The sequence below is a fragment of the Coloeus monedula genome (genome assembly GCF_965178545.1).
Source record: "Coloeus monedula genome assembly, chromosome: Z".
Lineage (NCBI taxonomy): Eukaryota > Metazoa > Chordata > Aves > Passeriformes > Corvidae > Coloeus > Coloeus monedula.
The window spans coordinates 20,976,647-21,001,748 of NC_138822.1; the positions used below are offsets into that span (position 1 = coordinate 20,976,647).

The 25,102-nt window shown below is 37.7% G+C and overlaps 1 protein-coding gene across 1 annotated transcript in view; it reads left to right on the forward strand.

The window, feature by feature from the left end:
• Positions 1-25,102, forward strand: part of KIAA0825 — a 252,267-nt gene that overhangs the window by 69,736 nt on the left and 157,429 nt on the right. Inside the window, exons 5-9 of the mRNA XM_082301264.1 lie at positions 4,211-4,381; positions 17,288-17,382; positions 19,566-19,793; positions 20,800-21,065; positions 22,310-22,460. Coding sequence (XP_082157390.1) covers positions 4,211-4,381; positions 17,288-17,382; positions 19,566-19,793; positions 20,800-21,065; positions 22,310-22,460 — 911 coding nt within the window. The remainder of the gene's footprint in view (positions 1-4,210; positions 4,382-17,287; positions 17,383-19,565; positions 19,794-20,799; positions 21,066-22,309; positions 22,461-25,102) is intronic.

Genomic DNA, 25,102 nt, shown 5'->3' on the forward strand with positions numbered 1-25,102 from the left:
GCTTTATCCTTCTACAAGGGTGGCATGTCCTTCAGATCTTAGAAAAGTTTCTTCAGCTTCAATACACTCTGCTAAAATGAAAGGCCAAATTTGAAAACAGTACCCCTAGTTTCTCCAGTATTGTATAACTGCATCAGCTGCCTTGGCACCAGCACACAAACCTTGCACAAGTTGATAGACATTGAGTGTTAGTTTTACTTGGGCCTTCTTCTCCTATAAGAAGAGCTTTCTAAGAGTAACCTTGTTTGGGTTGACAGACTTCTGCTGCCTGTTTTTTGATAGTTGGGATGGTAAATCAGCATGCCTGAAGAAATTAAATATCCTTTAGGTCGCCTCTGCCTCTATGTGGTAGGAACTCAAGAGTACAAATTATCTAATGTAGAGAAGTTTATTGCATTAAAGTTTTGAGCGTCTTCCTTTGCTTCATTCCAGTTTTGTGCAATGAACCATCAAGATTTATTTACTCGCTACAAATAAATGCAGTGCAGGTTCAAGTTAATTAAAGGAATTTTTTTGTTCTCCCTCCTGTCCCCAGATAGAGAACTGCAATCTAGATAGCAAAAGCCTCAAGTACACTCTCTTCTTTCCTCTTAGCAAAATAGTTGTGCTGTCCTCCATGAAGCAGAAAGACAATTTCCCAGTTTTTCTGAGGTTTTTATCTGAAAACTCAAGTTCCTTGAGAGCTATGCAACAAAGCCTTGTGTGCACTAGTGAGCCTTAAGGCCCTGACCAGCCTTTTCAGGGACCTACACCGCAGCCTTCTCCAGAGATCTGTTTCAGCTGCACCGGGTTCCTCAGTCCCTGCCTGACCTACATCACAGGTGTCCTGATGTTCATCTCCCCCAGAGCTGTGGACCCCATTGATTCAATTTTCCTGCCTTGAGCTTGAACTTGCCTTATCACCATGATTCCTCTGAATGGGCACTGACTGGTCACTGAACTTTGCCTGACTTGTGGTTTCCTTCACCAGACCAGATCCAAACTCAAAATGGTGAATAAGCTTCCTGACTCGACCTCACGTTTGTGTCATCACCATGAACTCGGCTGATGATCTTGACTCTTGGTTGAAGCCTATCATCTCAGGGTCTGCCTTGCTTAGGATCTGCAGGATGGGGCCCTGGCTGGCAAGGAGTCTGTCCAGCTGGCTGTATTATCATGCTTTACTCCCTGTTCCTTAAGTAGCAGTCAGACTTCAGTGGTCCCTGACACTGTGCTTGGTTTGAATCTTTTTTGTTGGAGCTAAAGGTAGCTCATTTTCCTGGCTAAGGATGTTTCTGCTGGCAGATTCAGCCCCCAGAGCAGTTTAGAAATCATCAGCATAGGCACTGGTTTTGTACAGCAGTATTGGTGTGTTTCTTGTTCTGCAGACATGGAAGCCTAAAGCTGTATTCAGGAGCTCGGAACCTTTTCTTACTTCTCTGTGTTCGTTTAGGTCCTGATCTCAACTCTTTTTAGAGCAATATTTGCAAAATCAGCTCATTGGCATATTGACAAAGGCTGTACCTCTCTATAGCTTCTGTACCAGCCCTTTTTTCCCTTTTCAGAAATTATTCTCTCTAGCTATTGCTTTAGCAGGAAGCCAACATGTCCTGTTGCTAGGAAGTGTTATAGAGGTCCCATTAATGTTTGTCTGTATCCAAAGATCCTGCTGCAGGTATTTCCTTGTATAAGGACTACAGGAATTGAAGTCAGACATGCGGAAAAAATCAAATTCAGCAGAACAATGGTAGCAAATTGCAGGTGGCTCAGGAAGGAAGTTGGTTTGTATCATGTAACTTCCTTCATGTTCCTTTCTATCCTGCAGTTAGAGTGGAATGCCATTGCTTAACTGATTCATGGCTGGCTGAGATCAGCTTCGTGTGCTGTATGGTCCACAGAGGACCATACAGCCACCCTCTGTATGGTCCTCTGTGGATTGGATGGGATGCTAACAACAATTTCAGACCATTTTCATTACAGAGGGGTGCTTCTCTTGCTGTAGTCTCACCTGGGTAAATGAATTATGTTAGTTTTCGGACCTAACACTCTGAGTCACAATCCATTCAGTAACTTTTTCAGAGTAACCATACTCCACTCTGAATATGGCCAATTTTCCTCAAAACAACTTGAAGTCACTAAGGTTTGGTTGAACATATATTACAGTCAGTCCTCATGTCTATTTCACGTCTGTCCACATGGAGACATTCTCTTCAAGGCAATCTTCTATGAGATTTATAAACCTGTTTTGAGATTTTCTCTATGTCATCACATTGGCTGCTTTGGTCTTGGCTGTTACACAGTTCTTAAAGGTTTCTATCCTGTGGTTGTCCATCAGAATGACGTCAGAAAAAAAGGGCCTTTTCATTCTTTTCTACTAAAAAATGGACTGTGATGTGCTTGTTCAAGCAGCCTGGTCAGTGGTCTTCAAAATTAAATGCCATCAGTATTTTAAACTTAATAGTCTGGATGTATATAAGGCCTTTAAGTCAAGCTTTGGATACTCACATGTGTGCACACTACTTGAACATCAAGCACTAAATAAATGGGTTACCATTTCTGAGAAACAACAAAACTGAAACACATTCTGAATGATCATTGAAAGTAAAAGTTTTTACTTTTGCTCAGTTTGGTAATGTATTTTAAAAATAGCATTACTGTGGTATACCTTTGTCTTCTAGGTCCACTTTCTTCCAGTCTAATAAGAACAATATCATTTAAGGTAGTAAAATAAGTGGAAGGTTTCCTTGTTCCTCAATAGATGGGGCAGAAGCATCATGTGGATTTCAAGTTATAGGACATAGAACTGTTCATTTTTATGATGTGTTTTGTGGTTCTTACACTGCAGACTCAGTCATTTCATGTCAGTTAAACTCAGATTATATTCTCTAGTTTTCAGGTAAGGAGTAAAATCCTCTGAATAGCAGAATATGATTTTTTGTAGGTTTAAGACTTAAAATTAGAAATCCAGTGATAGATTTGTTACTCATTATTCAGAGAGGAAAGACACTAACAGAGGCAATTATGCATAACTCTTTTTACATTCTTAGAAATGCAAGAAACTAACAGGAATACATCTGTTTGGAACTTCGAGGAAATTCAGATGTGGATGCAAAACCTGCGGTCCAATCTCAAAGGCTGCAAAACTGGAATAGCAAATTAGGGAATTTGTATTCAGAGCTCGGCTCTGCTGCTTAGATCTATGTCTATTTAAAAGTGATTTGTAAATGCCTAAAAAAATATTTAGGAACTTTGAGGGAAAAGGAAGGTACAAAGTACTTAAAATTTGCAAAGGTGAGAAAGATTTGACACATAAAAGTACATTTCAATCAATTTCTTTTTGTTTTCGTCTTGCAGAGCTTCCCTTTCTAACTACTCTGGCTCTCCCTCTGACACTTTCTAGATAAACTGTTCTGCTTATGTTACATCTGCAACAGAACTGCACAGGAACATGGTATCAGCTCACCACAATTTGCATAGAAGTGCAAATTTGTTACATTTAAAGACATTATAAAATTAAAATACTTAAACCCATGTGGTTTGGTTATACTGAATTGGAAGTGTCTCATAATCGTTTATAGTCTGACTGTGCTCAAATCAGAGTTCCTTGGGTAATGTGACATGATTATATGTTATGAGTGCATGTGTTAACCTTTCAAAATAAAAGGTTCAGTTTCTTCTTTTAAATACCAAATGCTTATAGTTATAATACTTGCTGGTATTTGCTCACTGACAGTCTCACTTGTTTTCAAACCCCACGTATTTAAAGTTGTGGAGTGTTAGATTGATGTTTCTTTCACTCAAATGTCATATTCATCAACTGTATTGTGCTAGCAGATTGTTAAACAGACAAGGTGACTTGCAGAGTGACAAGTGATGTGATGTCCCACACCATTAAAATACAGCAATGATGTGGTTTTTTCCTTTCGGCTTTTGCAACACAGTGGGTTTTCTGTAAAACACAGGTGAGAACGTTTCTGAGTAGATACATTGATTGGAAAAAAAATCCTAGTTAATGAATAACAAAACCTGGAATTCAGTTGGAACTTCACAGATAATTGAAAAATGCTGAAGACTTAGGAAAAAGTAATGTAACAGTGTTTTATAAGGAGAAAGAGATACATTATGTTACAAAAAAAATGAAATTACTTGATATATTGTCTTACATAATCAGTTTTGCAGGATAGTTTTTTTCAGCTATAATAAAAACTATTTTATAATTTTACTTGAATAGCTTCCCAGGAATACCACAGGAAAGGACGGAACTTCTGCTTAACCTTGTATCAACTCAAATGTCTTTCTCAACTTATCAAACTCTTTTTATTAATGGAAGAAAAAATTGAAGAGCTCTCTACGGAAATTCTGCTGCTGCCTTCATTTATGGAGAGGAATAAGAACGTTCAAGGTAATAAATGATTGTCCTGATTTATTGGTTTACTTTGTGCAAAAGGATAATTTTATATGATTTTCAACATTAATCACCTAATTTATGTCATCATATTTTGCAAATAAATGTGTTACCATATCCACTGAAAAAGCTTTTGAAATATGCAGATTTACATTTGAGCACAATTGTAGAAAAGAACTGATTGCTGTGTATGAAGATGTGATATACTAACTGTAGATATTGATGGAGACCCATGATGAAAAACTATCAAACACCGTAACAAGTTATCTCCTACTGGTTTATCTATAAAACTCTGTGTCTCACATAGGACACAACAATACATGGAGTCTGAATTCTCTGAAACTGACTTTTTCTGAACTTGTCCTTGAAAGTTGCCTTTTTCAAGAGAGAAAAGCACTGACTTTAGTATCAGTTTAGTTGATCTTAGTGTACATGAAACTAACTGCTTAAGGAGATAGTCCTTGTTTAACCTATATTTCTCACACTCATATGTACTATGTTTACTAGCATGCTTATCCCATTGGCTTCAGTGGATGTTTTATAAAACGAGGCTCTACATCAGTAAAATGATCAAGCCTCAGGTTTGCATTTGCTATAGGTTCCAAGCTCACTCTTTTTTTCATCTAATTGTATTCCGGAGAACCTGGTATCATGAAAATTCAGGTGAATAACACGTTCCAAGTGTATAATCATAAATGTTCTTCTACTCTGTTGCTTCTGCCAGTAGAGAGACTCCAAGTCGCCAGAGAGAAGTGGTTTCAAGAGCTTTGATTCTATTGCAGGAAAAGATCAGACCAGAAATGAGGCCAGGCTGCTCAGGGAGAGAGGATAGGTGAAGTCAAATATTCACTATCTCTATAGTCAAGCTGCATACTGAGGAGAAAGGTGTTCTGGGAATGTAGTCTCAGAATACCAAACTGATGAAAATAAAAATATTAAGAAGAAGAGTTTCAAGGCACACATTTTATTGATGTATTCTTCACATCTAATATTTACACTTCAAAATAAAGAAATACAGTTTAACCTATTTATTTTTAGAATATACATCAAAGCCCTAATAAAATTTGCATTCGAATTCCTTTTTTGCTACTGTCTTCAATGTACTTCTGCCTCCTTTAGCCACTCAGTCTTACTAATTCTCAAGAAATGTTAACCTATTATACATTACAATTTATGTTTTATGGCCTTGATCCTAGAAAGAGGTTTTAGAGTAAATTTGTGGAGTTTTCCTCATGTGTTGGACGGGTATACATTCAGTAAGGGTAACTGTAAATGTCCTTTTTATTACTGTATTCTGAGGAAAAGTGTAAAATAAACCAGAAAAACTCCTGAATGGGAAATTATTTGATGTTTAAGTGACTATATTCTAAGGCCTGTGGTCTCCAGTAATTCAGAGGACTTAAAGATTTCAACATTAGCAAGAAATATTTTACTTTCCAGGAAGTAAAAAGTATCCTGCAGGCATTTTTCCAAGCTTAATTACATTCAGAGCTGCTTCTCTAAAGAATGTTAGGCCGCCTTCTTTGAGAAATATTCTTTTAGAGTAATCATGTCTATAGCAAGTCAGTTCTTAATTGGTACCTCCACTTAATCCAATCTGAATGGGAAATATTATTAGATCTTGTGGGTAGAAGGTACATTAAAAAAACCCCCATAGAATTACTTTTACCCTGAAAAACAAGTGATGGTAAATACATATTTTTGGTTTTAGAGTTGCTGTTCTGATGAGGTGGTTCCATTCACAAAACTTTGCTCAGTGATATATTTACAGGTAGTTTGTGAAGAGAAGACATGTCCAGAGGAATTTTTAACTAGAGGTTTGACTAGAAGAAAGGTTTATTGGTGTTATTTTCATTTCATATTGTCAGAAATCTCAGCTGTAGTGAAGTGAAAGATGATTTGATGTGGGAGAATGAAAGCTATGTTCCCAGTAGTTTAGGGTTGTGTTAAACACCAAAAGGGATTTAAGATTTTCTCTGTTAATGTCCTATATTGGGTTGATAATCTTATTTTTGTCACTGATGAAGGCTGAGCTTTTCATAAGAAGGATTGATTAGAATCCTTGTTTTATTTTCATCAGAACACATTATAGTATGTGACTAGGCAATATAATGGCCACCTTATGTACTTATTTAGAAGCCTTATTACTAGAAATATTGTTTAATTTGACAGAAATAAGAGGGCAGATATGTCTGAAGCAGCTTTAAATTAGTTTGGGTACCAAGATCAGGTTTATTGTGCAGCACAGGCTGCAGAACCAGCCTAAGAAGCAGAGCAAATTAGCCCAGACTGAGGTGTGTGCTGATGGTGCTAGACAGTTACCCATACTCTCTGTGGATTAAAGCTAGGTTGGGGATATCCAGCCTACCCCTCAGGCTCTGCAGTGAGGGATATCTGAAGTGTCAGTGCTCTGCAAGTAGTACTGCTGGCAAATTAGGGAAAGATGGCCAATTCATAAAAGGTAGATGAATGTCCAAGTCACCTAAAGTTTCCCTAGGCATCACATAGACAGAAACCATGCAGTTGTTTCCTTTGTTTTTTGGTTGCTTTTAGTATTTGTGGGAGACTTTTAATCTATGTAACTCACACAGAGATGCAACAAAAATGTTTTTTTCATGTGCTTGTCAAGTGGTGTGTTTATGTGAATAGCTGTTTCAATGTCAATTGATTTTTTGTTTTATATCCCGTAGTACTGCAGTTTTGATATTTAGAACATGTATAAAGTTCCATCAGAAACAAAGTAGTTCTTTGGATGGTTCCTCTTTTTAAAAATTTTTTTTTGTCCCAAAGATGGCATCTGAGTTTTATCTAAACCAGACGGTTTCTTGGCCCTCATTTTTCCCTAAACCCAGCAATGACAAAGAGCAACGGCTGCATAAATTGGATGTAAGAAGAACACTTAGGGTTTATCACAGAAGAATCAAAGATTTCATATCTTCTGACAGATTGTTTGTACTCTTAGGGGGTCTTAAGAGGGGTCAAATGGCTTCTAAGAGTTGCTTAGCTAGATGGTTAAGGGATTGTATTAGAGAGGCGTATGTAGTTAAGGGTAAAGAGGCTCCCAGGGTTTGTAAAGCTCATTACACTAGGACTATAGCTGCTTCTTGGGCGGAGAGGTCGAAGGCTTCCACATTGGAAATTTGCAAGGTGGCCACCTGGGCTTCTCTTCATACTTTTTCATTGCATTATTGCTTGGATGTAGTCTCTTCTGCAGATTCTGCTTTTGGTAGGAGGTTGCTTGTGAACCAAAAAAAGAACAGTGAAGAAAAGAAAGACATGTAGTTCAGAGTTCTAGCTGGCAACAAGACAAGTTTCTTTGCAGTGTGCACAATGGAATCCTATGAAGACCAATTTAGGCCGTTGAAAATAGATGTTAGAGGGAAGTACTGCCTACCAGTGTTCTCTGATGGTAACCCCATGGCAGACAATAGCACCAAAGGAAACAGTGAACCGGAGTGAACTCTGTAGGGAGATGGATGTAGAGAGTTTTTTAGGTGATATGGCTAGGTCTCTGAGTTCTGTTTGAGAGTTCTTTATCTGGCATCTTCTGGAATATATTCTTAGTCCTCATTTTCACAAATTGCTTAGCATGGATTGGAAAAAAGAATTCTCTAAATGGCATTTTCAGCTCTAACTTCTTTTCACTATTCTCCATCCAATTCTTCCTGATTTTACTTTTTGACTTTATCAGTGGTAACTTAGTGTTCCTCAATGAACAATATGTACATGCCAAGTTTTGAGCTTGATTTAAAATTGTATTTGTGTCACCTAAGCACAATTTTTAAAAAGATGGTATGAAGAGACATTTTATCTACTACCAGTGTGTTCTTCAAGTTATCATTTAAATCAAATATAAGGAGAAAATCATGCAAAGTTCTTGGACAAACAAGCGATGGTGTGGTTTTGTTCCAGCCCTGAACATTAGTGTGGCATCTGGACGAGACTGCTCCTCTGCCTTTCAGAGGAAAGGTATCTGTATTTTTCTATCATTTACAGAACACTTATTCACAATGGTGCATAACCTCACTTCATTCCACTACAGGCATTAGATTTCATAAGATTAGAGGAATAACCACCTCCCATTTTTTCTTGACTATTTAACCCTTTCATCTGCAGGTATCATGCCTACTGTGATGAGATAGTCTACTTCTCTATTTACATTCAGTTGAAATTCCTGGGATGTTCTCACATACCTAGTACTTGCAGCATCACAGTTGTTCTCTTTGAAGCAGTCTGGAACATTTTCTTCTACAGTCAAGGGTTAAGCAGGAGATTTGGGTTTAGAAAACTGCCAAATTGCATTCTCTTCCCATCTTTAAGTTCGATTTCTCTTTCCTCTTGGGTTTTCGGAAGCCTCTTGTTAAGACTTTTAAAAAATCAAAAATATCTAATGTGCTTTCATCTGTCTCACTTTTTTTCCCCATTTCAGTGAGAAAGATGAACTTTGGACAGATCAGATAATGAATACCAAGAAAGGCTTTTTCCAATGGAGCACTTGAAAACACTGTGGGCAAAGTTGTCAAGTTGTTAGGTTTACAAGCTCTGTCTCCTGGGACTGGGAAGATCTGCAAAGGTCTTTTCTTCATACCTTAAGGAGAAAACCTTAAGTTTCTATCCGTTTCTGGAAAGTGTCTTAAGAGTATAGAATGAAATTTTTGAGGTGCATCCTCCTAACAGACTTCTATTGCAAAGTTGCAATAGTGCAAAAGTTGCAATTGAAGATTTAAAAAAGTTGTGATTTTTGCTTTGGTCTCAATGTAAGATGTTCAAGGATCTTCTTCAACAAGTACACAGCTTCAGTGGATCAAAGTGAAGATGAATTTACTCTAGAGGGGAGTGTGATTTCAGATGTGCATTTTCTGCATCTGTGTTAGTACAGTTTGCTCAGTATAGTACAAGTAAAAGGTCTAGAAAATAGAAAGCAGAAGGTTTTTTTGACCCATAGTTCATTAGGGGTTTTTTTATTCTTATTTATATTTCTGGAGGAATGGTTCTTCCCACTTCTGCAAGATGTATAATTTCCAGTATGGTTTCAATAAAAGTTCTGGCTGAGCTGGCTGAATACAATTTGTAAGCTACTTTGATGGCACTGATCTTATACAGAGATAGTGAGTAATCATACAAAAGCTTTCCTCGATACTTTACTATTCTATGTTGCATGCCAGATGATGTTATAATGACTGTTCTTATGGCCCTAAATGCTATAAAAATAAGAAAGCTGTGGAATTCTATAGAAAAAAAAATAGAGCTTTTTATAAGAAATAAAAAGAATTCTATAACTAATTAATAATTATTAATTAACTGTAATTTATAATTAATTAATAATTATCTTCGGTCTTTGTAATCATCATTACAAAAAAGGAAAAATACTGAATTGAAGAAGGAATTCAATAAATTGTAGACAAAGAGGACCTAGGCAAACAATTGTTTTGAAGGCAAGAATAACCCCAGACAAATTCTAATACACACAAGGAAAGTTGGCCGAAGAGTTTTGATTTTACTGGATATAATCTTGTTCTGATTATTTACAATCAAAATTATTAAAGCTGCCTGGCTGGTAAACTACAGGAAGTACACAAATTATGAGCAGTCCATCAAGTTTGTAGAACATCAGTTTCAAGAAAGATAAAGCAAGGATTTGTAGTTAATCCAATCTTCCCTAATAATCAGGAATGGTGAAAGTGTAGAATATGCTCTGGAAAGGGAGCAAATATGAGAAAATGACATGTTTCCCTGCAGCCCCCATCTTCTTTTACAACATTCACTTTTTTCTGCTCTCTTTCTGCAAATTGTCTTCTCTAAACAACCGTATGAAAAGGATCACATACATTTCTTTCTATCTGTGCAAATGGAGTTTGATATGTACTATTTAAAGAGAGGAGTCAGAGAATTTGTCTAGAAAACTGGCTGTCTGGATAGGTATGCTTCCTCTGACCCACTGGCTGCATTCCTATCTGCAGTGGCAAGCTAATTTGGGCTGAGTAGCAGCTGTATCTTGAATAAAAGCTGCACTTCTGTTTCCCATGGCAGTTTGTTGATTAGGGCAAGACAGTCAGAAGATAAGTTGTAAGGCCCTAAAACCCTCACTTGATGAGTCACTTAAAAGGGCTTGCGGTTTTTCATATATTCTGAGTTAAACATACAGAAGAAATACCAACAAGATATTCTCAAGAGGTCAAAACAACAAAAAGAACTTTACTGGCAACTTCAGGATATCCAAGAATTTTGGCAAATGCTTTAGGTCAGCATTCAGTCAACATAAATCACTTCTCAAAGCATTAACCTAGCCCATTCAACTTAGCAAACTCTAAGCCCATTCAATTTCAAGTTACTCAAAAATTCCAAGAAGAGGGGAATAGAAGAAGAAAAAAAGAGAGAAGGACAGAAAAGATATAGAAAAGAGCAAACATAACTACCACTCCTGGTTCCAGCAGTGTTCAGCTGATAGAAATTCCGAGAGGAGGTAGGATCAAGATGTGTTCACCCTGTGTCTCAGGTTAAATACCCTTTGGCTTTCTTGGGCCTTGCCCAGGTGGCTGTTCCAGTCATCTGGCTGCTCTGGGGCTGGACTGGGGCTCCAGCAGCAGGGTGTGGAGCACTGCCTGTGATGTGCCAGGGATTGGAGGCCACTGTGGGGCTGGGATACAGGCCTGGAGCAGGTGGAGTGTATGCAGCAATGCACTGCCTCACCAGAACAAGGCCTGACCTGCCTTTTCCTGACATACACACCTGAAACATTTTGAGCGAGCAATCCTTGCAGTCTCTCACACAGGTGAAGAAGTTGCAGGACAGGAAAGGTATAATTTTTTATCTGTCTCTGTGGAAATAGTGTTTGAGAGGGAAGTTGTAGTAGCATCTGAAGAGCAGAAGCTTTATGGGGGCTGTAGCTAAGTGTTCAGAACAAAGTGTGAAGGGAACCCTTGCTAGCTGGAGGTTAAATTGAAGAAGATTAAGGCCAACCATACCCAGATGAGATTTGGGGAAAGCAAAAATTTCAGATATCAAAGGAACTCAGTGAAATATGGAAGACGTGAACTTGGGCCTTCTTTGGGAAGACCAGTGAAGTTTTTAACGTGTGTAAACCTACATGCACGTAGATAGATACATACAAATATAAAGCAGGAGTGTCCAGACTGTTAATTAGAAAAGGAGGTGGAGTAATCCAGTAGAACATGTTAATGTAATAATAAAGGAGCCTGTAAAATGATTGATGTGGGTGTAAGCATCATTTGGCTCTTTGCCTGTGATCCTGGAGTCACAAATCTACCATCAGCTAGATATCTATTCATCTCAGCTGTGAGTTCTTAACAAGTAAGGCAGCAGTGCTGTGAATACACAAGGATTTTAGGTTAAATGTTTAAGGTTTCCTTTAAAGTCTCAATATAAAAATTACAAATAGCAGATCTAAGTAGTGACAATACTATGAAAATGTGAATATATAGATACTTACTTGTGCTTATAATTAGAATGTGATGTTATATCTGTAAAAAAGGAGAACTGCAAGGAAAAAAAAAGGTAAATTTAAGGTAGAAAGCACAGAATAGAAAAGAGGGAAAATATCCAGTCAGTTAGAGTTGTTTGGATTTTTTTAATTCTGGACAAATTTCTAAAGAAAATAATTAGAAATGTCATCATAAAATGTAGTAAAACATACTGAAAAAACCACAATATGTTTATGGTACTGTCTGTAACGTGTTGAGTGATCAGGGAGTTGGATGGCCTGGTTAATATCTTTTGTTCTACCATTTTATCTTTCATTTTTCCCAGCTCAAATCTGTCAATGTCTTTTGAAAATGCAAATAAAAACAGTATTTAGGAAAAAACCCCAAACATACAAAAAACCCCAAAACCAAACAAAAAACCCCACAAAAACTTCAAAGTTCTCCAATGTTGTATAGGTATATGAAAAACAGTGTGTTTCAAGAATGCAAGTTGATTAGAGAAGAGGTAAAATCTACTTTGGATAAATTAAATCCCATGTATGTTCTAATGCGGGAATTTTCATAGAGAAGAGCTCTTTAAACCTTTGCCAGGCACTACTAGTAGCTTCAGATCACTGAAAACCTCGAAGTTTATGCCTAGAAGATAATCTTTAACAATGCTTTGGCAGCACCTGGTGATTTAAAACCTCTTCTAATTTCATATGAAGTACATTACGTTAGGAATATCTGCACCAGGGTTGTTTACCAGCTTTATGCTACAAGACAGATTTTTGAAATATCATGTAGTTTGCTGTTATTCTTGTATTTCTTTGTGACTCACAGAGTCACAAAATCGTTGAGTTTGGAAGGGACCTTTGGAGTTGATCTTGTCCAACAATCCCTGCTCAAGCAAGGCCTTTAGAGCCAATTGTCCTCAATTATGTCCAGATAGCTTTTGAGTATCTCCAAGGATGGAAATTCCATAACCTCTCTGGACAACTTTACAGTACTTGGTCATCCTCACAGTAAAAAAAGCATTTCCTCATGTTCAGAGAAAATCTTCTGTCTTTGTGTCTGTCTGTGACCACTGGCCCTGTCACTGGGCAAGTCTGATTCTGGCCTCTTTGGACCATCCTTTCAGGATTATTTATGTACATTCATTATTTATATACATTAATGATATATCCTGCCCTTATCTTTCTCTTCTGATGGCTAACAGTCCCAGTGCTTGAGGCCTGTCCTCATGGAAGAGATGATCCATTCCTTTAATCATCTTCGATGGCCCTTTGTTGGACACTCTCCAGTATGTTTATGTCTGTCTTGTACTGAATAACCCAGAACTGTACTCAGCACTGTTGAGCAGATAGGAAGAATCATTTTGTTTGACCTGCTGACAGTGCTTTGCCTGATGCAGACCAGATACCATCAGCCTTCTTTGCTGGCTTGTGTTCAACTTTGTGTACTGCTGGACCCCCAGGTCCTTTTATGCAAAGCTTCTCTTCAGCTGGGAGAACTCCGGCATGGTTTGGCTGCCTGGGTTTGTTCCTCCCCAGGTGCATGACTTTGCTTCTTGGACTTTATGAGGTTTTAGTGTGCCCATTTCTCCAGCCTTTTGAGGTCCTTCTGGATGGCACCGTGACCGTTTGCCATCCAGTTTGATGTCAGGTGCAAACTTGCTGAGGGTACGCTCTACCCCATCATCCAGATCATTAATGAAGATGTTAAACAGGATTGGACGTAGTATTGAGCCTGAGATAGATTGCTAATTACTGGCCTCAAATTAGACTTGGTGCCACAGATCACTGCATTTGGGGCTTGACTGTTCAGCCACTTTTCAACTCACCTTACCGACTGTTTATCCAGTCCACACATGAAGAGCTTGTCTACAGCTTGTCCTATAATGAGAACTTAGGGGAGACAACGCCATGGGCGTTATTGAAGTCCATGCAGACAGTATCCACTGCTGTCCCCTCATCTACCAGCCCAATCAGTTCTTCAGAGAAGTTTATCAAGTTGGTCAAGCATGACTTCCCCTTGTTGAAGCCATGCTGAATACTCCTGATGAATTCTTTGTCAGTAATGTGCCTGGAAATGCCTCTGTTATTTTCCCTGGCATTGAAGTGAGGTTGACAAGACTGATTTCTCTGAGGTCTCCTCCTTGGCCTTTTTGAAAATAGGAGTGACATTTTCTTTCATCCAGCCTTTGGACTCTTCTCCCTGTTGCCATGATTGATTAAAGATTATTGAGAGTGGCCTTGCAACGACATCTGCCAGCTGCCTCTGATGCCATGAAGATTTTTTGCCTTTTCTTTTATACCCCTGTTATACCTTTTTTACAACTTCTGTATTCTTAGTGCTTTTTGCCTGCATTCTTGGACTTGTTTGTCAAGCTGAGAGACTAAAAATTTTAGAAGCTTTGTAGGTAGAGGATATTGTGCCCCAGACCCCAAGGTCCTCTCCAGAATACATTCTCTAAACTAAGATAGATCCAGGCAGGGAAAGGCTCCTTGGGGAGGGGGGCTCATTCAAGCCTCTCATTGGGGAATTTTTGATAGATATGCTAACTAGTAAAACCTATAATGTTATACCAGATCTTTTGGGGGTGGGCATTGCAGTGTGCATTGGGGTGTGCATTTCGGTGCTGTCATAGGTTAGCAAGCATAGTCCCGGAAGGGATGTCCTTGCTAAGGGGTGCTTACAGTTTCCTCTGGGAACTGATAGAACCTATCAGCTGGCCAGCTTGAATATGGACAATTCTCTAAGCTACTTGAAGTTGTGAACACCTCTGTGATCCACATTTAAGAATAGGCAAACTCCCCTCCAAGCTCTCTCTCGTTTCCGGTGCTGGCACAGGTGGCTGCGGGCCCCGTGTGGGGGCCAGCGGGCCCGGCCAGGCCCTGCTTGGGCCAGGCCGGGCCGGGCCACGGCCATCCTGGAGCCATGGACCTGTTCCAGCCGCGGAACCCCCCCCACTGCCTTGCCGTGGGCAGCCGGAGCGGCTCGGCTCTCCCCCCCTCTCCACTGCGATAAGAAAAATTCAACATTCCAGCTGCAAAGCTGCAAGGCCGAGGTGAGATTAACCCTTTTACTGCTGTGAAGAGCTGAAAACCTGAGGGAAGAGAGAGAGGAGATGCTTAAAGCTGAAACTCTGTTGTGAAGCTATGATATATCAGAGTATCCTGTTGTAATTTCATGAAGATATGGGGGGTGGAGTGTTCAACTCGTAAGCAAAAGCACCTGCGCTGAGATAGGCAGATGCTGACGCAGCTGTAATTTCATGAGAAGTTTGGACAGGGAGAGATGGACCAGATGAGGACTTTTTGCTCCAAATGGGAAAGGAGAAAACCTCAGTCCCTAGAGATGCTCCCAGAGATAGTCTTAACGATGAAGGTGATGAAGACCCTTTGCTCCCAGGGAAGGAGAAGGGCCTCTGTTCTTGTTTCTGAACGGCTCAACCTTAAAATTGTACCCCAAAAACCTTCAAGAGTGGACCCTCGAAAGCAGTTGCGGGAAAAGCTGCAAGTCGGGGGAAAGGACTCACACGCAGGCAGAGAGACTCCTCTTCCTAAATGGACTGAACAATATTTGGAAGTGGGCGGCTGTCTCGTTGTGATAATGTTTTCATGGCATGAGCAAGAAGAGACTTCTCTTTCTAAATGGACTGAACAAGGTTATTATGGAAGTGGTAAACAGACTGAACATCTTAAGGGCTGTCTTTTTACATTGTCAGTGGGAGAAGGGAGGAAGGTGCGGGGAGGAGGAGAGTTCTGAAGGTGGTATAATATTTTTTCCCTCTTTTAGGTCTGTTAATAAACTTCTTTATATTCTTTAAAGTTTGGTGCCTGCTTTGCATTTCTCCTAATTCTTATCTCACAGCAGATAAACAGTAATGAGTATTTTGGACCAAACCACTACAGGTGCATTTGACCTAGACTTAGTGCACCTAAGGATCCTTAAAGTAAATACCAAGGTAAAATCCCTTTTCCCCTTCTAACCGACTCTTGATTTTAAGACCAGGAAAAGGCATCACCTCCACACTTGCAGGTGCATCCCACAAGGGCCTAAGGATTTCCATATGTTGAGTTTGCTTAGTTGTTCTCAGACCTGATCCTCTTCCACCAAGAGTACATCTTCCTTGCTCCAGCCTTAACCTCCTGGTCTCTGGAGCCTGGGATTCCTGAAGGCTGGTCTTGCTAGTAAATAACTGAGTTGAAGAAGACATCCAGTATCTCAGCCTTTTCCATATCTATGTTACCAGGTCCCCCATCTTGTTGGGCAATGGGCTCATGTTTTCCTTAGTCTTCCACTTATCACCTGTGTACTTAGAGATGCCCTTCTTGTTGTCTTTGACATCCCTGGCCAAATCAGTTGCATTTGGGCTTTAGCTTCCTTAAGTTTTCCCATGCTCAGAAGCTGTTTTTGTGTCCCTCCCAGGTTACCCATCCTTACTTCCATGGTCTATATGCTTCATTTTGTGTTTGAATTTGGGTAGGATCTTTTTGTTCATGCAGGCAGGCTTATGGACAATTTTTTTTTAGCTCTCTTGAGCTCAGCAGAGGTGATCCTTTCATAGTAATCAAATTTCTTGTGTCCCATTACCTAGGATTTTATCCCATAGGACTCTTCCAAGCAGATATTTGAAGAGGCCGAAGTCTGCTCTTCTGATGCCTGGGGCTGTGAGCTTGCTTTTCACCCTCCTTTGTGCTCTCAGGATCTGGAACTCCACTGTCTCACAGTCATGGCAGCCAAGGCTGCCTTTGACGTTCACATCCCCAACAAGCACCTCTGTTTGTGCTTGTATTGCTTGGAAGAGGAATCATCAATGCCCTTCAGGACCCAGATTTCTTGAAACACTGATAAAAGTGGTAGCAACCCCAGATACTGGTTTGTCCTTGACAAACCCCAGATACTGGTTTGCCCTTGAATATTGGGGCAATATTCCCATTGCTCTGAGTGATTTATGAGTGAGCTTTGTACCAGCCCTTCTTAAGGAGCTTCTCTTGTTTATTTTTTATAAGCCATCATTTTGCTTATAATAACTGTACTAATTGTCTTTTTATTCTTATTAAATTGGTGTTTCCAAATAAGTAAGAACTCTGAAAATATATTTGTGTTCAATTGATAGAATTTTTTGAACAAAGAGGAGAAATTAATTTCTATACAGCTGATCTAGTGTTATCTATTCTCCCTAAAAAGAGGTGACTTCACAGTCAGTATAAAAACAAATTAGTAACAAAAGAAATCATATTTTACACATTATATGTGCATATGTATAAAATACAGTTTCAACCAGATGTGGATTTCATCATGTTATATAAAAGGAGCTGTGTAAAACTTGATTTTGACTTCATCCTAACAGTATTCCCCTACATCTTCTTGAGAGTTTTTTATGCTTCATATTGATGTATCAGAAGATGTTGTAGGCTGCTGACTTTTCTACAGAATTAATCTTAACTTTGATCTCTTTTATTATACTGTGCAGGAGTTCTGAAGAGAGCTAGTGGGGAGCTTTTAATAGGAGAAACTAGAGCAAATGAAACCAGCGTGCTTCCTGAACAGTTACTTCAGGTAGAAGAGGTGAGTATGAAAAGAGTCTTACACTTTGTATGGGATTTTCTTTTGTGTGTGTCTCCAGTGTAGACTTTCGTCATGTTCATTATAAACACCTATTGCCATAGTTTTATTGCTTCAGCTACTGTGATTACTTTTATGTGCAAAGTTTCAGTTAAGATGGAATGAAATCTCATGGCATTCGAAGAAGTGGTTGGTATTTAGTATTTAGTAACAGAAAAAATGTAAGTGTAAGATGCCTCATAACAAAATGGAAAAAAATTACTAAAATATGATAGCTTTCATAGTATTTTACATATAATCGTAAAGAATGTTAAAGAAAATTTATGAAGTTCTCAGAATTTAATCATAGTGATTCTTCCTATAGGTATAGATACTCATACAATATCTAGTTTCTTTGATGCCAACAAACTACTCTGTAATAAGCACTATGCTTTGTAGAATGTACATACAAGATTAAGTTTTTATCTGGCTCCCATTTACTACAAAACCCATTGTTATTGTTGATTTTATGGCACCTAATGCTCCAACAAGTCTTGTATTTTCTGATAGTAGAATTTAATTTCTTAATGGCTCCATTATAATGCTAAATTTTTTTTCAATGTGATTTGGATTGGTGTGTGAGACTAATGTTCTTATGTATAACAAAGCAGAATATTTTGGTTAGATTGGGATGTACTTGTGATGCCTTTTCCTGGGTCTTAAAATCAAGAGTCAAACACTGTTAGAAGGGAAAAAGGGATTTTACCTTGGTATTTACTTTAAGGATCCTTAGGTGCACTAAGTCTACGTCAAATACACCGAAATGCACACCACAATGCACCCTACACAAAAGATCTGGTATAACATTATAGGTCTTACTAATTAGCATATCTATCAAAGATTCCCCAGTGAGAGGCTCAAATGAGCTCCCCTCCCCAAGGAACCTTCCCCCTGCCTGGTTCTATCTTAGTTTACAGAATGTGTTCTGGAGAGGACCTTGGGGTCTGCGGCATATTGATTTTTAACTACGAAGCTTCTAAGATGTTTAGTCTCCTAGCTGAACAAACAAGTCCAAGAATGTAGGCTAAAAAGCACTAAGAATACAGAAGTTGTAACAAAGGTTTAACAGGGGTATAAAAGAAAAGGCAAAAAATCTTCATGGCATCACTTGATCCCTACCAAAAAATGGGGAAGTGCAAAAGTGTGTCCGTGGGGGCTGTCTCTGTGCTTACAGGAGCTGAATGCTGCTAGTGGAGAAAGGGAAAGGAAGGAGGATACAGCTTTTAAATTGAAGTAAACTGGAAGGACTTCACTTTGTAGCCTTTCTTTCTCTTCCAATTTGGTATTATAGTGCAAGAATAGTTAGGAATCTGTCTTTCCTGTTCTCCTACTGTGCCCTCATGGTGGAGATATTTACTGAACACCATCTCATGTCATTAAAATATGTCTCTTAAAGTGGTGCAATTCTCAACTGGCCACTTCTGCAAAGGTTTAAGTCTGATTAAGATTTAGAGCAATGACTAAGATTTAAGAGCAATGCAAACTCAGGTAAGTCGAAAAGTGATCATGCTCTACCATGTCTACTTCTAGCAGCTATTGCACTTAGATGACTTCAGAAGTCTCTGTTTGAAGAAGGCAAGGAACTGATGTAAACCACAGTAAAAGCCAGTGTTGCCCAAAAACTACAAATCTCTATTGAAACATTTTAATCTTTGCTAAATCCAGTTCTAGAGAAGCGAAGTACAGTATGGCTGTGTTAAAACCAGCTTCTCTTAAGTGTTTTTCATTGAGATTCATGGTTAGTAACTTCCAGTTGTTACCTTGCAGTGAAAATTATTACAGGGTATACATTGCTAGATTACTTGTTTTACTATTGAAAATGTCTATAAATTCTTTTGACTTTGTTAAGTAGATTCTGTTAAAGATTACAAATCAAGTAAAGATGAAGCATGTTTTTTTAAAAGCTATCTTGTTTAAACAGGAATTTTTTTCTTAAAAATTTTGTGACAAGTTTAATGTTATTAAGCATGTTTTTGTTGAGTGTAAACACTGCTTTTCAATGCTAGTGGACTATATTTTAAATTTTTTAAATTAATCTTAAATATGACAGGGTCCTGTAATTTAATTATAGATGTGCATTTAATTTTCAGACAATATTAACATTCAGTAATGACTTCTGATTGATTTAATTTTAATATGTATTTCAGCCTGTTTTACTAAATTTTGGCTGGAGAAATGCTTTTAAAGACCTGTCTTCTTCTGTGGCTCACTGTATAACAATAGCAATTGAGGATTTTTCATCTAGAATTCTTCAACATGAGCAGAAAGAAGAGTTTTCAGCTGCAGGCTGTGCAATGAGTCTTGTAAACAACCAGCAAATGAGGGAATCCTGCAGAGCAGTCCAACAGGAGGAGCAACCAAAACGAATTGCTAAGGCATGTATCAAAAGATCTGAAGTTTGAAGGGAGACAGAATGCCAAGGCTGTTTGCCATCTACACTTTGAAGTACTTACAGTACTATTAATATTCTATATCTTATATAAATGGAATTAAGAAGAAAGTGAGAGGCATTACAATGTGAAGCTGTAGAGAGCTTTATACAAGAGCCCATAGTTTGTACTTGAAAGAATTAACTTTTAAACTTCACTGGCATTATTTTTTTCAGCCAAAAAGTTCTAAAGCATTCTGATTAGTATCTGCTCTGTTACCAAGTGATTCGATGGGAAAATGTCGAAAGCTTTGAAATATGGCTATAAAGGGATTTCCTGTATTCATATCATTAGGCATGCCATTCAACTAATTGGCATAACCAGTAATAAAGCAAATTTAGAGTTTTTTGATTTGGCTGAAAGGTCATTTATTTATTAAATTCTTTTTGCAAGGAAAGGTATGTTTGAAAGACATTCTTTAGTAAGCTTTGCAGCTATTCTAGCAGATTTGGAATGCTGTTAATGAATGTTCGCTTGAAATAACCCTGATTTGGGAGATAATTTTAGGGAGATCAGTGTATGAATTTATTAAGAGATGACATGTTTGTTTCCAAATCTGGTGCTGAGAGTCGTGCCGGGAATCTGGTGTTTGTGTATTTTTCAAAATGAATTAGTTTAGAAAATTATCTTTATGTACAAGGAATTAACCTTGTGCTTTGAATGTGCATTTAGTGACATCAAAACCAAATGAAGGCATTACTAGCATGAGATGGTTTTAATATTTCCCCTAGTATAGAATATGCAGCTTTAAAGCAAGAAGGAATGAAAGAATATTTAATTTACTTTAAAGGAACGTTACTCCTCTGTTTAAGAGATTGAAATGTTTGTAAACTGATTAAATATATTTATGTTTCATGCCAACTTCATTATTCAAGAATCTGACCTTAGTGTGTATAAATTAAGCAGTGCTGTCAGAATGCAAATAACTTGGTGCCACATTTATTTCTCTCAGTTTTGTTCTGACATCATGGAAGAACTCGACACATTGCTTCCATTGGCTCTGGCCTGCAGAGATGATTCTCTTCAGGAAATTAGATCAAACTTTCTAGAGGCCTGCAGCAAAGTGGCAACAGCTGTTCTGGCAAGACTAGAGGAGAAAAGCAAAGGTGTTCCCTTGAAGGCTCCCCTGCAAGACCTGTATGCAGCCCTTTCCACAGCGATCTATGTCTTTCAACATTTTACAATATATAGCAGTTTAATGGGAGAAACAAGCAAAAAGTATGTCCTTTTTACTTAAAATGTTTAATTCAAACATAAATAATAAGAGACTTCATTCCATTTTGATGATACAGTATGGTGGTAGTTTTCCAAATTGCATCATATTTTTTAGCACATGCAGTATGTGTACTATTTATGGAAATACTTGAATCACCATGATAGTCTAAAGCAGCCATTGCAAAACAAATTATTTATGTGTAAGATCTGCATTTGATTTGCAGATCAATATTTTTTAACTATTAACTTTGAGAAAATAGGATTGTCCAGGGAACTGAATGTACTCTGCTGTCATATAAATAAAGTGCTAAGGCCTTGATTTCCTTTTCTGACCTTTGCAATGCATAATTTGCATAAGATCTGGTTTATTAGCACATAGCAATCTTAGAGGACAATATAAAAATACATTTCTGTGTTTTTTCCTTACGCCATCTGTATTCAGACATGTAAAGAAATACATATGTGGTAGTTTTAGAATTCAGTTTATTATTACATGCAGAATAAAAATTAGAGAAGATATGAAGTAGGAGTGTAAAGTCAAAGACAGTGTTTGATCTGGCAGGCAGTATAACTGCACTTGCTCTTAGGAGATTTTGACTTAAGGTACTAGGAGTCTCTTTACTGGTCCACATGTTTCTAGCCATGTGCAATTTGGAAGTAGAAACAGTGCTTTTGGGGTGGGACCATGAACCAGCACAATTTCTAAGGAATGTGTGATTTCTAAGTGGTTATATGCACAGTTGAGCTACTTTCCCTCCAATGTTTTTCTGTCTCCCGCATGAGGAGCATCTTTGTGAGTGGGAAGTCTGAGCCAAAATACTGCTCAATAATTCTACTTAGGTGTATTATCAAAGAGTTTTAGTACATCTCTACCAAAAGCAATCTCTGTACTCTGTGCTTATGTTTTCTTTATCACACTCAGTGCTGATGTAATAATTGATGATGCAAGTATGCTGCAACACTGAAACTCCAAGTAGGTGAATGACAAATTTACTTGTCTCAGAAAATAAGATGAAGTCATTTATTTCTCAGTGATTGGTTAAATGAGAATTTATAGACAAGCAGACATATTTTTAAAAGTTTTGAAACAAAAAGTTGCAAAACTGAATGCTAGGTTCAGACTACAGGACCAAGAGGAAATGAATGATTGATACCTACTAATCAAAACTATTTGCAGTACTAGGGATTGTTACCTCCTAGTGCACAGCCTTTCAATCATTGTCTCTTTAATCATTCTCTCCGAACAGACCCCTGTTCCTAGTGCCTGTCCAACAATATCAGGAATTCATCGACATTCTCCAGTTTCAAGTTATAAACTACTGCGTCAGAGTTTGTGCTACAAGCATTTTACAGGATGCTGAGAGCCACTACTGGGATGACTGCAAAGCTTTTTATGAGGTGTGATGTTAAGTTTACTGTGCCTCCCTTTTATAAAATGTGTTTTAGTGGTTGCCAGCCCTCTGAAATCAGAAGCATGAGATCAGCATTGTTTTTACATAAGTATTATTGGAATTTACTCTTTTGAAATATCTCTTATTGCAGGCAAGTGTCTCTCTAGAAATTATGTAGGAAAACCTAGTCATTTAAAGATGAGATAGGTTGTTACCATGAAGTGTTTGTGTCATTTACTTCATAAACTATTTATTGTGTGTCAAGACATTTATATAGAACTCACTAAAGAGACACAATCATTAATCTCTAAGAACTTAACACTTCTTTTAGAAAGTATACCGTATGAAAATTTTTTTCTGGGAAATTTTTTATCTGATTCTTTGACATTTTATTATCAATTGCTTCCCCTTATTACTTTTTGTGCGTAAAGGGTGTAACAAAGAAAGATGGTCACTATAGTTACCTTAAGTGTTCAACAATATATTTTTGAAATAACCAGTGCCATTTCACCTGCATTTTGAAGTCACAGGTCTGATCTATAGCTATAATCCTAATGATTCTATGAAAAAATAAAAATTAGTGGAATTATGTTCATTTATTGGATTTTTTTTTTCCTTCATCATAATTAAATACAAACATAGGTGAATATACACTGTTTGAAATTATTTTCACTTAATTTCAGGGTGAAGTATTATATGGGTTTTTTATCAAAAATAACTGAGATCTCTTGGAGACAAAGTCTTGTCCTTCCTTGTATCATTTTCTGTGTGAGACAATTAGTGCGTTCTGTTAAGCATTTTCTAGAATTCTTGCATGAGAGAAAATTCTGTCTGATACATGTAATCTACAGATGTAGTATAAGAAGCTGCTGAGTCAGTGACAAAATCTCTGCTGGATAGGGCATGCAGAGCATGGAGTAGTAATCTATCAAAATGTCCATCCCTCAAAGACAAGTAAATAAACATTTCAGTTTTGTATGAATGGAACCCCAGATGATTAGGTAAGAAATGCAGTGGGTTTTGGCAACTGGTGAATCATGATCTTCCTTGTCTGTAGTCCCTATGGTGCTGTGTCCTGTTTATTGGTGACCCAGTAACTTCACCATGGAGAATTAGTTGTCTGACAAAAAATATGGAGTAGCTAAACAGTTCTGTCATTACTGAACAGAACTGATGTGTGCAGGAAGGAATGAGGAAAACTGGTGTCTCAACTCTCTATGTTTGCAGGATTTGAGGTAAAAAGTATGTAATTTTACATCATCACTCTTGTCTTCCTACTGGGTCATGTCTTCTTACTGAGCCCAAGGGTGGACCATGATCTGTTCTGAGTGCCTTCAGGAGCTGTGCAGCTGAGCAGATGTTACTTCAATTGACCTCTTATAGGTATCCTAAATGGAAGAGATTGGTTTAAGATCTATTGCTTGTTACAAAGACGACTCCCTACTGAAACTTCCGGCAGTGAGAGGTGGCTTCTTCAAACATACGAGCTCAGCAGGAGGCGTGTGCCACTGGGCCAGCTCTCCAGATTATGTTTTTGAATGAAGCTCTTAGTGTAGCAGACATCTGCTGTAGCTGTGGGAACTTACGTTTTCTAACAGTCAAAGAATAACGAATTGTCTGTTCAAAGATGATACTGAGAGGCTTATGTAATAAAACACAGCTGCTTGTTTCCTGGTATATAAGCTAAATAAAAGCTCACATCTGTTTTTATTATATGAAGCCTGCAGAAACAGCAGATACTTATCAGTGGAGTTGTCTAGAAATGGCAACAAATAGAAACACAGGTCAGAAAAGGGGAATGAATCTCATTTAAATCTTCAGTGATATTGTTGCTTCTGCAGTGGAGGTACAATACTAAAAAGGGGGAAAAGAGCTATTACTTAAATAAACCAAACCAGAGAAAGTGAAACAATTTGTGTTTATAATTACAAAGTTAAAAAGTAAAACTTGTCGACTTTCAGTAATGTAAAAGAATAAACAACCTATGTAAAGAAGTCAATTTAGAATTATATTTTTGGTTGTTAAATCTGCAGGGGTTTTGAAAATTTTTAGATTTATTTTTTAAAGATAGGGCCAAAATAAATTGGCTTCCATTAGGCATTCAGACTAATTATTTTTTATCTGGTAGTTTTATTTTGTAACAGTTGAAATGCTTTTGCAAAGAAAGGGAAATCTCAGTAAAATGTAAGGTAGGGTTAGGGTCTTATTTATGGATAGCTTTTACTTGAAGGTACCCTAAGAGTAATCATCTAAAACCCCAGGCATCTAGAAACATAGTAACATTCAAGTTATTCAAAATTATGAAGCTATGAGTTGTGTTATGAATTCAACTTTCAGATTCTTATTATATTTCCATATATTATGCAATAATATTGGAATTTTATGTCATATAAGAAAAACAGGAAAATATTTTAATAAGTGCATTATTTTATTATATAAATTTTTTGGCCAATGTAATACAATCCCATTTTGACAGTATGGAAACACTTATCAAGTGCTTGGTAACAAAATACCAGAGGGATAATTTTTCTTTGTTTGCCTATTGAAATATGATGCTTATGGTTATATGTACAAAGAATAGTCATATGATTTTCTTTTGAAAGTCAGTCCTATTAAAATTTTATCTTCTGCATTAGTGAAACCTGTAAA